Source organism: Python bivittatus, unplaced genomic scaffold (assembly GCF_059951505.1).
Source record: "Python bivittatus isolate LINGU-HERP-01145 unplaced genomic scaffold, Pbiv_v1 ctg000700_np1212, whole genome shotgun sequence".
Lineage (NCBI taxonomy): Eukaryota > Metazoa > Chordata > Lepidosauria > Squamata > Pythonidae > Python > Python bivittatus.
This window is the reverse complement of record NW_028277098.1, coordinates 44,574,641-44,587,731: the sequence shown is the minus strand read 5'-3', so window position 1 is coordinate 44,587,731 and position 13,091 is coordinate 44,574,641. Positions and strand designations below refer to the sequence as shown.

The 13,091-nt window shown below is 38.5% G+C and overlaps 1 protein-coding gene across 1 annotated transcript in view; it reads right to left on the bottom strand.

Moving 5' to 3' along the window:
* SLC26A8 (solute carrier family 26 member 8) overlaps positions 1-13,091 on the bottom strand; it is a 33,199-nt gene that overhangs the window by 10,405 nt on the left and 9,703 nt on the right. The window contains exons 7-10 of the mRNA XM_088153376.1: positions 12,259-12,372; positions 5,592-5,669; positions 3,126-3,221; positions 1,645-1,751 (exon numbers count right to left, since the gene is read on the bottom strand). Of these exons, the coding sequence (XP_088009502.1) occupies positions 1,645-1,751; positions 3,126-3,221; positions 5,592-5,669; positions 12,259-12,372 (395 nt within the window). The remainder of the gene's footprint in view (positions 1-1,644; positions 1,752-3,125; positions 3,222-5,591; positions 5,670-12,258; positions 12,373-13,091) is intronic.

Here is a 13,091-nt window from a genome sequence, read left to right as displayed (position 1 = left end):
AGTTACAGCAAGAGAAAGAATCAGGTTATCCACTGGATATGTGGCTCATTTCGCATCCTACCCCTGCTACTCTGGTTGGTGCATATACATTAAAAATGCAGGGTATAACTTTTTTATACAAAATAAAATTGTGATAATGGGAGGAAGGGTAATTTAAAGCCTCACTAACAGACACCTTTTTCCAAAGCTTTCCCAGTAAATGATTCTTGTTATAGGCTGCCATTAATCAGTCCTGAATAACCTAGTTTTCCAAATGGGGACTTTTTGTCCTCTCAACCAAGGGTTTCTTCTAGAAAAACAAAACTAAAAGTACATTGGTACTTCCTGCCCAAAAACCAGAAATACAAAACTTAACAAAACTTGAATCAGTTTTGAAACACATGGACTTCCATATGGGACAGGTTTTAATAAGAAATTTCCCTGTTTACCCAATAAAACCAAATTTCTAGGTATAAAAAGGAATGTATTAGAAAAGAAAAATAAGGGAAAGCACAGGAAGGCAACAATCAGTACATCAGTTAAAGTAGTCACTTATTACCACCTTGAATAAGCTCTTAGGTTTCAGTATAAGCTCAGAGTTCATTATAGAGAGGATAGCTGGAGAAAGAAAGTCTGAGCATCCCACTTAGATGTTCTTAGGCGGGCCCTCCTTGTTCCTTCTTTTTATTTTTCTTTCTCCTTTTTTTTTTTCTTCTGAGATTTCTCAATTTTATAGAAGGCAAAGGATAAGGGAAAGCCAGCATTTGGGGGAAGACTGACTGTTACTATATCTAATCAAGCAAAATGCTCCATCTCTAATGTCCTGAGGCTAGCCAACAAATCAGAAATGATCTAGCAATTAAACCAACCTACCTAACCACTTTGGTGGAAATATACAAGCACAGCCTAGTTTCTATGGCTCTACTTTTTCATAAATGGGATTTTATAGGAGAGGCTTTTTGGAAGGCCTCTCAGCATGGGGTCTTAACTAAAATAAAATAGCGTAAAGCAAATACAGTAATTATTTCTGGGATAACATTTTTGTGTCAACCTCATCCATTTCTCATATTCAGAAAACCACAGAGCAGAGAGAAAGAACAGGTTTAGAAGTAGAGCTTGAAATATAGGAAACGATTCAGGGAAAAAGACCAAGGATGCTGTCTTCTCAGCTTCTCAGTGTACCTACTGAGAACTAGAAGTATTAGAGAACTAGAAACAACTATTAACACAGAAGATTACTTTTGAGTCATATTATTGAACCAGTAATGTCAGTCTTTCAAATATGTCTTCGAACGTGCAAGATTCTCAAGGAAGTGTGTGTTAGTATATTAGTTTGGGGGGCTAAATAATCTTTATGAACGAATATAAGAAAAGAGATCTCTCCTAAAACAATTTGGATTTAAAAAAGGAACAGGAATGGCACCGGCAACTAATATTACCCCTGCTCAGTGAAAGAGATCCAGAGTTAGAACATCAGATGGCAGATTATCATCTGCTTGATGATGGAAGGGAAACTCCCTTAAGTATTTGGTTTTATTACAAAGCTGTTGTTATCACCAAATATTTTTTCCTAAAGTTCAAGTTAGCTTAAAGTAGAATGATCAGAAAAGGTTAACATTAGAGCTTGGCATGTGGAGTAAGACAACAATATGGTAGGAAAAATACCTGTGTGATCTGACACTTATTATAAAAAAGGCAAATCCCAAAGCAATTCCTAAGCCAATATCCAGACCAAGGCAGAGGACAACCATAAAGGTCACAATCCAAATTCCCTTTAAAAGATAGAAACAGGAACATTATTATTAATAACTTAATAACCATAAAGCAAAGTACATTGTTAATATAACAAAGCCCCCATTTCTTGCAGTTTAACTATAACAGTTATTCTCAGAGTGATTATAACTTTCACCACTACACACACAGACAGGTCCAGACAAAATATATACAACTCTAAAAAAAAAAAAAAAGCCAACTGATATACATTTTTTAAAAAGAGGCAAGGAAATACACAAAAACATAGCAAGAGGAAAATATTTTCCTTATTCACCCTGACCTCTCTAGCACTCCCTGGAAGCACCATAGCCTTCACATGGAAGCAGAGTCCTTCTGATTAGTTAGGATTTGGTTTCTCCTGCAAGATGAATAGTGTTATTTGTGCAATAAAACTCTACTCTCAAAATTTCTGTGTTGGATGCAAGAGGTTCTGAGACTTTATTTCCAACTGCTTCAGTATAAGCAATGGTCACATTTAAAGTTAAAACTTATATAACACTCTTTACCTGTGTTAATGATAAAAAGCATGACGCACCTTGTGGATAACTAATGTTCTAAATAATTTATTTGGAGGTATCTCTTTCTAGGAGATCAGGCAGAACTGTTATGGAGACACTCAACTGTTATGGAGAGTGCTCTTTGGTATCACTGGAGTATTCTGGTCAAGGCTATGATGGATAGGACTTGTGACAAGGAAGTAAATTTCATGAAGCAAGTTGTGAAATCCATCAACTGCCTCATTGGGGATACTACCTTGTTAGGTAGGCTAACAACTCAGAGTGGAGATCCAGAAAGTTGAAGAAATTCTGGTTAAAGTAGTGTTGCAATAGTGTTGCAGTGGTCTAAACTATTGTATGTTGTAGTCTCAATGTGCAATGGGTCTTAATCTGAAACACAAGAAATGTCAACAGCTAGCTAGCTATGAATCAAGGATCTGTCTTCCCATAGCTATTGAGCCTAGAACTGTCCCAATAAACAGGAGTCTTCAGATATGTTTCAGACATAATTTTTAAGAATTGATACACATATTATAGTATCCCCTAGAAATATATTTAAAATATTTGGCATTGGAGAAAGTGCACAGTGAGAAACCAATTAACCCTCTCTCCTTTGGTGCCATAATCTTGATGGAAACTGGGGCATCTGAAAAGCTTTTCTTTTCTTTTCCTCTTCCTACTTCTGTCTTTACAAAAATGTACATCTGATCTCTGTCATCTTATCTAATTTAGTCCCAATTTCATTCTTTTGACTAGCAAAGCTCCAAGATCCAGGGTATTTGGCATACTGACTTTACTCTACTGATATGCTAATTAATCTGTTACCCAGTTTCATTTGACTCGATAGCCTTGTTGCATAGGTCATGCAAAACTTACAAAATCATATTTATCTTGTTTCCACAGGTAAGGGACATCCATAAATTTTTCAAGAAATGGGAACATGTTGACCAGTACAATGGCAGCTAAAACAGCCTGGACAAATAAAAAAAAAACAGTGATACTGTTGCCAATTCTGGATAATATTATGCAAAAAATATACAAAATGCTAAACTGTGTAGTAGCAACTAAATTATTTCTATAAGAAGTAACAGTTTGATTAGCTAGCAAAATCATAGTATTATATGCTTTTGCAAAGATCTAGAAAGTTTATCATTATATTTACATATTCTAATTTTCCAGAAATATGGTAACCGCTAAGTACCAAGCTCTTGAAAAGGCCCTATTATTATTATTATGGTTGGTCGCAAAGTCAGCCAGATACTTAGACTGGTTTTGGCATTTTTGTCCACCTATCAAATCCTTCCCAAGGACCTGGGATAGGCAGCTGTTGTTGTTTGATGGTGTTAAAAGTATCATTGCAGGATGTAAGCTGTTCCAAGGTAAAGCTGCCTTTTGCAATTGACTGATGGTGATTTTGTGAATGCCGATGGTGCTCAAGTGGTGCTCCAGATGTTTTGGGATTGCACCCAAGGTACCTATTACTATTGGTACTATCTTTGCTTTCTTTTGCCATAGTCGTTCTACTTCTGTTTGCAGGTCTTTGTATTTTGTGATTTTCTCCAGTTCTTTCTCTTCTGTTCTGCTGTCTCCAGGTATTGCAATATCCACTATCCAGACTTGTTTTGTCTTTCTTATCAACAATTGTTAAGTCTGGGGTGTTATGTGGCAGGTGCTTTTTAATTATTATTATTATTTGTAGATATCCCTGTCCAATAAATGACTTTTTTCTATAATAAAAAAATGGAGTTCTTTGGATAAAAAGAAAAGTGCACAACAAATTCATTTAATTCACCAATCTTTAAGCTTTAGTGAATAGGGATAGGAATTTCCATCAAATAAACAAAACTTTATAATGGTCATAGGCCAGACTCAGTTAAAGTTTCAGATAGCTAAACATTTATCCTCTTAGTACCCAAATAGCTATCAGTATCTCTAAATCAGTCATTCTGTCCATAATAGTGACCTTCTGACAGAGTATCCTTGCCTCTAGGTAGCAGAATTTGGCAACTATGTAGGTAACACTGGAATCTCAGTCTGCTATAAAGTAATTTATATAAAATGTCTCTGTTTGACCAGGCAGATTTTTCAACATCAGCCAAAGTAGCCTTTCTCTCAAATTTTGGAATAAAATTCACAACATTGAAAAACAAGTTCCCCAGATTCAATGTGACCTGAGCCACATGGGCATAATTTCCATGGATAATGGGAGTTTTACTGAATCTGTCCTCCAAGACTGCTGAGGGGAGACAGCAAGAGGCCCATTGGTAGTTATAGTAGTTTCAAAAGGGATGAAACGTTTTTTAAGTCCAGAACAATGAGATAACATTTGGAAGTAGCTCAGGGAGATGCCTCCCTAATTCATTGAATAATGAGAAAGAGGAGGAGGTACGGTACAATCAGACAGGCAAGATTCTGTTATTATAGCGAAACTCAATAAAAGTCATTTAAACTTTCCTATGGAGTTAGGAAAGTTAAAAGTTAGGACATTTCCTGGTCTGGTCTAACTAGTGGAGCTGACATCTTCAGAATTTGACGATATATATATATATATATATATATATACTGTATTTTTCCAACTATAAGACAATACTTTTTTCTAAAATCCTTACACTAAAAACTGGAGGGCATCTTATGCAAGGAAGTAAGCCGAGGAGAGAACCGCGCAGTTGCAAAACTGCCCATACTTTGTCTCTGCAAACAGGCTTCCTCCTATTGCTAGCCTCCAATCACGAGTGAAATAGCTTGACTCTGCAAACAGGCTTCCTCCAATCACGAGCCTCCAATCACGAGTGAACCTGCCCATACTGTCTCTGCAAACAGACTTCCTCCAATCATGAGCCTTATGTAACTGACATCAGCTGATGCTGAACAAACCAATTGGAGGAAGTCTGTTTGCAGAGACAAGCTATCGGCAGTTTCACTTGTGATTGAATGTAATCAGTTATGCAAAAGAGCATGGAAATAGAGCTGCAGAGAGACGTTTGGACCTCCTCCCACCGAGTGTATCAGTAAATGTTACCTAATTACTAAATAAAAATGTGTTCTGCACTATCTTTAAAATATCGATTTCTTAATTTTGGGTTGGAAAAGTGGGGGTCGTCTTGTACACGAGGGCATCTTATTAATGGAAAAATACAATACACACACACACACAAATATATATACACATACACACACACACACACACACACATATATATATATACATACACACACACACACACGCACACACCAGTCATATAGAAGGTATCAATATTTTGATGACCTAGACTTTTAAAGAGAGCAATCTTCCATACTGGCACATTTACATATCCAATTTATTTAGATTTTCACTTTAACTTACATTTGGAAGAGTCTGGAAGTAATGCCCCAATTTTAGTGCTATCACCAGCATTATGGAGACTCCAATCAGAGCTGCAAGCTAATTTTAAAAATGGCATTAGAATGTTGATCTGACATTGATAATTTTTCTCATATTATGTAAGTCAAAACAGTCCACCTAACTCAGTCTATTTTCCTCAGAACATATACAGAATGACAAGTACAATGCTGATTAATGCGATTAAATTTCAATTAGCATCACCTCAATAAAGATTCTATTTATATGATTAAAATGTCTGCTCTTGATAATGTGCCTACTAATTCCTTGTTTTGACCTTGGATTCCTAAATCTCTTCATGACTTACCTTCAATAATTTTTATTGTTTTGAGCTTAGGTGATCTTGACTTGGACCCAAGCTGTTTTCATACACCAGGGAGTCTCAAACTTTGAGGTAGGATATTCTACAAGCAACTTGGACAGGAGTGGGGAGATTAGCAGATTTTTAAAAATCTGATGGAATGCTCAAACTATCGCACAATTGCACTCATTTCACATGCTAGCAAGGTTATGCTCAAAATCCTACAAGCTAGGCTTCAGCAATACATGAACCGAGAACTACCGGATGTACAAGCTGGGTTTCGAAGAGGCAGAGGAACTAGAGATCAAATCGCCAACATTCGCTGGATCATGGAGAAAGCACGAGAGTTCCAGAAAAATATCTACTTCTGCTTCATTGACTATGCAAAAGCCTTTGATTGTGTGGATCACAACAGACTGTGGCAAATTCTTAAAGAGATGGGAGTACCAGACCACCTTACCTGTCTCCTGAGAAATCTGTATGCGGGCCAAGAAGCAACAGTTAGAACCAGTCATGGAACAACCGATTGGTTCAAAATAGGGAAAGGTGTACGACAAGGCTTTATACTGTCACCCTGCTTATTTAACCTATATGCAGAGTACATCATGAGAAATGCCAGGCTGGAAGAATCACAAGCTGGAATTAAGATTGCAGGGAGAATCATCAACAACCTCAGATATGCAGACGATACCACCCTAATGGAAGAAAGTGAAGAAGAACTAAAGAGCCTCTTGATGAGGGTGAAAGAGGAGAGTGCAAAAGCTGGCTTGAAACTCAACATTAAAAAAACTAAGATCATGGCATCTAGACCCATCAATTCCTAGCAAATAGAAGGGGTAGAAATGGAAGCAGTAACAGACTTCATTTATTTGGGCTCCAAGATCACCGCAGACGGAGACTGCAGCCATGAAATTAAAAGAGGCCTGCTCCTTGGGAGGAAAGCTATGGCAAGCCTAGATAGCATATTAAAAAGCAGAGACGTCGCCTTGCCGACAAAGATCCGCATAGTCAAAGCTATAGTTTTTCCAGTAGTAATGTATGGCTGTGAGAGCTGCACCATAAAGAAGGCTGAGCGCCGAATAATTGATGCCTTTGAACTGTGGTGCTGGAGAAGACTCTTGAGAGTCCCCTGGACTGCTAGGAGGTCAAACCAGTCAATCTTAAAGGAAATCAACCCTGATTGCTCATTGGAAGGATTGATAATGAAGCTCAGGCTCAGATACTTTGGTCACCTAATGCGAAGAGAGATCTCTTTGGAGAAGACCCTGATGCTGGGAAAGATTGAAGGCAAAAGGAGAAGAGGACGGCAGAGGATGAGATGGTTAGATAGCATCACTGAAGCAATGAGCATGAAACTGAGCAAACTCAGGGAGGCAGTGAAGGACAGGAAGGCCTGGCGCAATATGGTTCATGGGGCCACAAAGAGTCGGACACGACTTAACGACTAAACAACAACAACAAAAATCTGATGAGGCTTGTTCAGGCAAAACCCATTCCAAGCTTTGCTCCCTGTTTTCCCCAAGCAGAGTAGAAAAATGTTTTGGCAGCACTCATGATGTGCAGGCAAAGCAGGAGCACAGTCAAAATTCACTCTGCCCTCTACTCCTCATTTTGCCTGCCCAAGCCTACAGAAGGCAGTTGTGGTTTCATAAAGTTTGAGAGCTTTGTGATATATAGATTAAAATTTAATTGTTACATATACATGGTGTATTTATTTCTTAGGCTTATTCACTGGAGAAGAGTGTCACACAAATTCATTTACCATTTTAGATGTGATGCTACTTGGTTGAACCAGGAAACCATATCGAGACTGCAAAATCCAGGAGAGGACCAGATGGCAGATAACAACAACAACAACAACAACAACATTTTCGCCCCCTGCAGGGCACTACCTTGATGTGGTTGTGGGGCTTGCGTGCTCTGAGGAGGATGAGAGTTATGCCAGAGGTTCAACAATCTTGGACAGTACGAGGAGGAGCCAGATGAAGAGTGCCTCTCCCATAAACAATATGGTGAGATGTAACTTACAGAAACCTGGGTCAACAAGGGTCATGCTAGGTATTGGAGTTCCTGGACATCTGGTGACAATTGGGCTACAGGACTCAGGACTGTTGGCTGAGCAACCAGGGCCAGCAGCTGCAGGATTACTGGAAGAGAAGTTGCTTGCCCATCACAAATATATGAAGACTGAAAATAAAGAAATAATGATCTGCTATTACAAATCAAGTCCAACAAGAAGAGGATATCTGAAAAGAATGCACCAGTTCTGTTCTTTAACATCCAGAATCAGAAATAACAGAACAGAGGCTAGCAGATCAAGACTGATTTATAATACGAAATAAAGAATTCACAGAAGTAGAATTGGAAGAACTGCAAGGTCTACCCAGGGCAAAGAAACTGAAGCCTTGCCAGAAGTAGCTCAGACAGTAGAGGCAAACCAGGGGGAGTTGGCAGCAGAGGAAGTTAGCATCACTACTGAACCATTCTTATTCCCAAACCAGGCACCCTCTCCTCTGCCTTCTCCTCAGAAAGAACAAAATCCTCTAACTGAAAAACAAGAGGAACTGAAATGAAGAATAAATGAGCATCTAGAGCAGCACAAAAGCAACAGAATAAGGTTGCCTGCATTGAAGCTAGTTATAAAAAAAACAGCTAGCACAAATATTAAAAGATGCCAATGCTATAATATCAAATATAAGTACCAGCTCACTGGAAGAAACAAACCAATTGATTTACAGCACAGCTGCAGTTATAACTGCAGTAAATAAGATGCAAAATCAACAAGATGCAAAATCAACAAACAAGAAAAAAAGCCAAACAGTGCAATACCAAAATGGAAGATCAGGTTGAAAAATAAGATCAGCATGCTAAGATCATATGCAAGCAAGCTAGAACAGATAAAAGAAAAGAAGCTGAAGAATAAGAAGACCAAAGAATACCTGATCCAGAAATATAACCTAGAAACAAGGAAGATCAAGAAAACACTGGACATAATAAAACAGTAAATAATAGCCATAGCCAAGAAAATCAGCAGATACAAAGCTTGAATTTCACACTACAGGCAGAATCTCCAGTTTCAGTCAAATCAGAAATGTTAATATTTTTCAAGGATACTCACTCTCACCACTACTGTTTGTCATTGCATTGATTCCTCTGTTGACAATACTGAATAAGCCAGGCCATGGCTATCAAACATCAAAAACATCTGCTAAGTTATCCCACTTCCTTTACATGGACAATCTGAAGCTGTATGGAAAAACACCACCTGAAATGGAATCGCTGCTCAACACTGTTCAAATATACAGCCACGATATTGCAATTGAGTTTGGACTGGACAAATGTGCCACCCTTACCATCAACAGGGGAAGAATAGTGAAAACTGAGGGAATCAAGATGTCCTATGGAAATAACATCAAGAGTCTGGATGAAGAAGATCACTACAAATACCTTGGCATCCTTCAGCCTGGCAACATCAAGCATACTGAAGTCAAGAAGAAGATTAGTAGTGAATACATCAGAAGAATGAAGAAGATCTTAAAATCCAAACTCAGTGGAGGAAATACCATCATGGTGATTAACACCTGGGCAATTTCAGTCATTAGATATACAGCTGGAAGTAGAAGCCCTGCATAGGAAGACCAGAAAAATAATGACAATGAATCATGCCCTTCATCCATGCAGCAACATTGACAGACTCAACTTACCAAGGAGTATAGGTGGGTGTGGAATATTGCAAGTACACCAGACGGTTGAAGAAGAAAAAAGGGCATTAGAAAACTATCTGAAGCTCAGTGAAGAAGATGTACTGAAGGTAGTACACCATGAAGGCTTACTGAATATCCAAGAGACCAAACTGTGCTACAAGAAAAAACAAATGAAGAATAGAAAGGAGATATGGCAAGGCAAAGTATTACATGGCCAGTACACAAAAGAACTAGCAGGCAAAGCAGATAACAACAAGACCTGGCAATGGCTAAGAGCAGGATAGTTGAAGAAAGAGACAGGCTAATTCTGGCTGTACAAGACCAAGCCTTAAGAACAAATGCATTAAAGCCAGAATTGAGAAGACTGCAACAGACAGCAAATGCTGCCTCTGCAAAGAAGCTGAAAAACAGTGGACCACCTAAATAGCTGCTAAAAGAAGATTGCACAGACTGATTATAAACAACAGAATGACAAAGTAGCAACAGTGGTTGGAATATCTGCAAGAAATACCATTTGCCTGCGAGCAAGAACTGGTGGGATCACAAAATAGATAAAGTAATAGAACATGAAGAAGCTAAAGTGCTCTGGGACTTTAGAATTCAAGCAGACAAGCACCTGCCACACAACATTCCAGACTTAACAAGTGTTGATAAGAAAGACAAACAAGTCTGGATAGTGGATATTGCAATACCTGGAGACAGCAGAATAGAAGAGAAAGAACTGGAGAAAATCACAAAATATAAAGACCTGCAAATAGAACGACTGAGGCAAAAGAAAGCAAAGATAGTACCAATAATAATAGGCGCCTTGGGTGCAATTCAAAAATATCTGGAGCACCACTTGAAAACTATCAGCATAGACAAAATCACCACCAGTCAATTGCAAAAGGCAGCTGTATTTGGAACAGCTTACATCCTCGATGATACCTTTAACACCATCAAACAACATCTGCCTATCCCAGGTCCTTGGGAAGGACTCGATAGATGGATAAAAATGTCAAATCCATTCTAAACATCTGGCTGACTGTGCGGCCAACAATACAGGTAGTCCTTGCCTAACGACCACAATAGGGCCTGGGAATTTGGTTATTAAGTGGGGCAGTCATTAAGTGATTCACCATGTGACCAGACCTGATTTTATGACCATTTTTACAATGGTTCTTAAGCAAATCATCATGGTTCTTAAGCAAATCATCATGGTTCTTAAGCAAATCACATGGTTAGGTGAATCCAGCTTCCCCAATGGACATTTTTTGCTGGAATTTGCTTAATGACCATGTGATTCGCTTTAAGACCATCATAAAAAAGGTTGCAAATCACGATCACATGACCACGGGGTGGTGTGACAGTTTGTGATGGTCATAAGTGTGAGTACAGGTCATAAAGCACTTTCCCCAAAGCCATCGTAACTTTGAACCTTCATTAAACAAATGGTCGTTAAGTGAGGATTACCTGTAATAATTTATTAAATGTATATGCTGTCTGACTCCTAGTGACTTTGGGTGGTTTACAAATTGTTAAAAACATTTAAAAACAGGGAAACAACAAAAAATAAAAACAAAGGTGGCAGAAATGCCAAAACCAGATGGGAACAAAGAAAAAAGAGGAAAAGAAAAAGAAAAAATGGGGCTTCAATCACTCTCACAAAAGGCCTGGACAAAGGGCCAGGTCTTCAAGGCTCTTTGAAAAACAAATAGAGTGGGGGCCATTTGAATCTCGGGCAGGAACCTCATTCCAGACAACAGGTGCTGCTACAGAGAAAGCATGTTTCCTGTGTTCCAATAGATACCATTATTAAATCAAAGGAACCTGGAGCATGCCAACCCTGCCAGATTGGATCAGCCAGTGTTGATGGTATTAGCTATAGTTGGTGTTTTCTATAGCTTTTTACTTCCAGCTAGTGATCATCCAGAGTTTGCAACCCAGATACGTTATGCCTATGTTTCCTGGTTCAACCTTGGACCACTTGCCTCATTCCTGACATACCACCCTACCTGAATAGCAAATTCTTGAAAATACTCCATGCTGACCATCTATTTCTTAATGTATTTATTATTTAAATGTCTTTAAAACTGTAACATGAAATTCTTGTTATGTTTTAAACATTTATCTAGATGGCAATACTTAGTCAATCTTTCTTGATTTCAAAGAGGCAAATGTTATCAGGCTTGTTTATTTCTTAGATGGGAGACTAAGAAACATCACACTAATGAGTTACACTGAAAAGTGTAAAAGACATCCTGAAATATGGCAATTGCAAAACATTTCTGATAGTTGCCAAGAAAACCATCAGGAATTCAGCTTGATCTGAAGGAGATTTCACCTGTCCTTCAAAATTTATGAAGGGTCAATTTGCAACCATGTAAGTGTAAGCATAGGACCTCATTGGAGTTAAAACAGATGTCTGCCCATGACTGCTCATGCAGACAACACTTCGATAATAATGCACCAAGGGCAAGCTCAACAAATCTTCAAATGCTGTAGTTGTTTAACTCTTTGCTCATGCTAACGAACTCTGTAAAGCACCCTCCTGCATGCTTTGAACAGCTGGGAAAACCGCATTCTAACAAATACTTCTAAATGAAGATTTGACACAAGCAGTGCTTTTCAAATCCATCTAACTCACCTGTGTTTTTCCACCTGTCTTCTCCTGAATAACAGTTGTAGAAATTGCACAGCTGACAGAAAAACTCTTAAAAAATGAACTGAAGACATTGCATAGCCCAATTGCCATTAAATCCTGTATATGATAAATAAAAATAAACCTTCTGGTATTCAGATTACTATACTGTGAAAGCATATCTACTACAGATATTTCTCACAAGAAAAAATAATGATGACCAATTTCAGAAGACCAATGTATACTTGCCATTCGTAACCAAAAGGTGTTGCTGCTTTGGGGAGACATTCAGTCATTACAGTTAATATAACTCTTAAATCAATGGTCCCTTTTTGGAAAAATGGCTCCTGCTGCTTTCCTGAATATGTTTAGGTCTGCACAATGCCTGGAACTCTCAGAGGAGTCCACAGGGAGGGTAAATAGCATCATAATGGTGGGAGTGACTTCAGCAATCAAAGTCCTGTCTGTTTTTACATGCATATGTGCAATGCATGTTCAGAAGGAGTAGAGCTTTGATTGCCAGGTTCTGTCTGCAATTTTGATGCTGTTGACATGCCACCGTGGAAACCCCTGGAAGCACTTCTGCCTAATCATTTTCCAAAAGTGTACAGCATAGCCTAATGGATATGACCACCCTCTCCTATCAACCATAAAAAAACTAAATGAGGTAAAGCCAGGTGAGCCATCTGAATAGCCTGGCCAATAAAGTTATGTTGCCTGATATTGTCCACTACCTGAATCATGAGAAAGTTGTTAGCTACCCAAATCTTGAGAAGAACAGTTGTAAGACACTACTCTGGAGAACATTGTGACAAAGTGTTAAAGAGGCACACATTTCT